At 49.0% G+C, this 3139-nt stretch overlaps 1 protein-coding gene across 1 annotated transcript; it reads right to left on the bottom strand.

Moving 5' to 3' along the window:
- Positions 1-136: 136 nt before the first annotated feature.
- On the bottom strand, positions 137-2836 carry FIESC28_04561 (uncharacterized protein; the record flags this gene model as incomplete). The annotated part of the gene is made up of 3 exons (XM_031158708.1): positions 137-193; positions 249-1804; positions 1852-2836. 3 exons carry the CDS (start codon positions 2834-2836, stop codon positions 137-139), a joined length of 2598 nt encoding a protein of 865 aa, XP_031017286.1.
- Between the last annotated feature and the right edge of the window lie 303 nt (positions 2837-3139).

The raw sequence follows: 3139 nt of genomic DNA, 5'->3' as shown, positions 1-3139 counted from the left end.
TGCTCAAGGATCGTAATTGCATCCTTGATTCGTCGGTTGTCAAGGTATGCGCTTGCCAGTACGTGCTTTGAGGCTAGTCGAAAATGATCCTTCTCATCTAATGTCCCTCTCTGAATATTTACCATGTGCTCAAGGATCACAATCGCATCCTCAATTCGTTGGTCATTGAGATATGCGCTTGCCAGTACGTGCTCTGAAGCTAGTCGAGAATGATCCTTCTCGTCTAGTATCTCTCTCTCAACATTTACCACGTGCTCAAGGATCGTAATTGCATCCTTGATTCGTCGGTTATCGAGGTATGCGCTTGCTAGTACGTGCTCTGAGGCTAGTCGAGAATGGTTCTTCTCGTCTAGCGTCTTTTTCTTAACATTTACCACGTGCTCAATAATCGTAATCGCATCCTCAATTCGTCGGTTATTAAGGTATGCTCTTGCAAGGTCGTGCTCTGAGCATAGTCGATCATGGTCTGTTTCATAACAACGGTCCTGTCTCCACCGATATACCTCCTCAAAACATCTTATCGCTTCTTTGAATCGTCTGTCTGCATAGAAGGTGTTTCCAACCTTCTGAAAAAGCCGAAAAACTTCTGATGTTTTATCCTCGTGGTTTTGATTTAGCAGCCGCATTGCATGTGGCAGATACTCCCTCCTTTGGCCATAGTGAGCATCGATTATTACAGGAAACCTCGCTGCAATGTGGCGTATTGCAGCGTTCGAAGCTTCTCTCTCTCGATCCTGCTTCTTAAGCCAACCTCGTGTTGCCGTGTGCACAAGGCTGTGCATATCGAATACATCGCTCTCCTCCCTACGAACCAGAAAAGAGTAGCTGCAAAGTGTACCGATAGCCCATTCCAACTCGTCACCCTCTGCACCAGGCAGTATTGACTGGGGAATCTCCTTTGGCTCGATGTAAGAGATGAATGATAAAAGATCAACAGCAAGTTGGTCCGACTTTTGGATCTGGTGGAAAGACACAATCCATGTTGTTCCTATTGCATTCTGGGAACCCTTGTATCGGGTATTGTCTCTGAACTCCCTGTCAAGAACGCTCGGATCTTTGTGCTCGGCATTTTGTAAGAGCCCTAAATATGTCCGTATGGGCGCTCTGGTTTGATTGAGGTATGCGGCAGCCTGCGTAATGGCCAGTGGGAGAAAGGTCAAATATGTGAGCAGCTTGATGACTGATGTTTCGTCCTGAAGGAGCTGTTTTCGCACCAGAGACTTTTCCAAGAGCACCATTGATTCTTTCTGGTCCATTTGTTCGATATCAATCACATCGGATTGCGCGAAAGCCTCAGCGACTTGCCCAGACCGCGTCGTCAACAATATGATAACGTCTTCTCTTTGGGGCAAAAACCCTTCCAGCCCTGGCTTTTCAGCAGATCCAAGAATAAGCTCCTCATCATCGGCATTATCCACAATTAGCAGCCACTTGCCAGCTTCATCGGAGCTGAGGTATTGGCAGACTAGATTCTTCACATCATCGTCTTCGCTCCTCTCCTGCAACCCAAGCATTTTTGCAATGTCCCCGTAAGCACGTTCTGCAGTTTCATCGCTCAGAACTGGCACCCAGAAGATCGAATAGTCTGGTCGGTGGTCCTTGATCTGATAGGCAAAACGCAACGCGATTTGAGTCTTACCGACCCCACCAAGCCCGACGAGTGACATCCTCTGGCTCGGGTCCTGACCGAAGAACTTGTCTTCTAAAGCGTTCAAGATGGATGTGCGACCAGTGAAGCGTGTGTTTCTGGTGAACGGGATATAATAACATGATCTAGAAGTCTTCTCTAATGTATCGTGAGCGACTTGTCCTTATTTGTATAGCTTGAATTGCTTTTTGATGATTACTCACCAGTCAAATCTACTGTCTTGTCATTCGAGCGAATCTCATCGAGCAATGCTCTAGCATATGAAGCCGCCATCGCTGCCGCATACGGCTGCCAATTTTTGTTTTTATGCCGATCGCCGTAGTCGCATACTCCCCGAATGACGCCCACAGGAATTCGGTTCATTGTTCCTGCCGCTTCCATTTCTAAACCAATAATGCCATATCTGTCCCTCAGCTCATTTCGCCTTTCTGCGTTCTTTAATAGCTTGTCCCCTGATCCGATTGGGCCATACCACACTCGAGTGCGTCGATAGTCTGGTGTTGATCGTGGGGAACGTTCAACGACCTCCTCTTGTCCACCGTTGCAAACAAGGTATAATGTGTCGTTGTCTTGCCCTGGATCGGAAAATGTGCCAGTTGCATGCTCACAGTGGCGTATTTTCTCGTAAAATGGTAAAAGCTTCTCTGTGTCGTATGGCGCCTCGAGCTTGATGCTACCTATGGCTGCTCGTACAATTGGTTCAGTCGTGGCAAGGCTGTGGCCAAGTCGGAGGGGTTGAAACCCGTCTTCCGTTTCTTTGCCGAGGTCATACGGGACCAGTCCCGCGCTTTCGCCGTCAGCGAGTCCTACAAGCACGTCACCGAGCCGTATATCGCGCTCAGGGACACGGGAAAGGTCAGGGAGTCCCGCTGCCACACCGACGAGCAAGCCAAACCAGAGGTTGGGGAAAATTTTCTTCACCTGGCTTGCCAGTGCAGCCGCGGAGCCCGTGCCGTATTCCTGACCTGCTGGCAGAGTTGCGATGATAATGTTATGGTCGCCCATGGAACCCGCCTGAAACACGTAATCATCGCCACGGTTGACAGGAAACCGGCCGCGGTGTCGTTCGTCTAGTAAACATATGGCAGCCCTAGCTTCGATCTCGAGTGGAGCTATCCAGGCTATTTTATAGTCCCTGGGGTCGAGTGTATCCGATCGATCGACGTAGCTTCTTCGCATGGCCGGCATCTTATCGGAGTCTGTTGGCGCGTAGTCTAGTGAGTAGATGCGACCGAAATATTATAAATTCGTCGATACGGAATCAATTGCTGACAGCGTTAAGACCGCCGTGCTCGTGCGGCTGAAGGAGCAACGAGACATACCCCGCACATAAGAAGACTGAGCGTACGCCTAACTGTACGGCGTGCTGACAAGGACCCTGGAACAAAAATTTAATTGCACAGGGATCCTGACTTTTTCATTACCCTGCGGCTACTGAGGAGGCCAATTACCAGGATGAAATTCTCTTTTGAGACAGCTTGTAAACTATGT

This window comes from Fusarium coffeatum (genome assembly GCF_003316985.1).
Source record: "Fusarium coffeatum strain FIESC_28 chromosome Unknown BRIP53273_contig_95, whole genome shotgun sequence".
NCBI classification, from domain to species: domain Eukaryota; kingdom Fungi; phylum Ascomycota; class Sordariomycetes; order Hypocreales; family Nectriaceae; genus Fusarium; species Fusarium coffeatum.
Note: the sequence above shows the minus strand (reverse complement) of the source record. Positions and strands in the feature narration are given on the sequence as shown.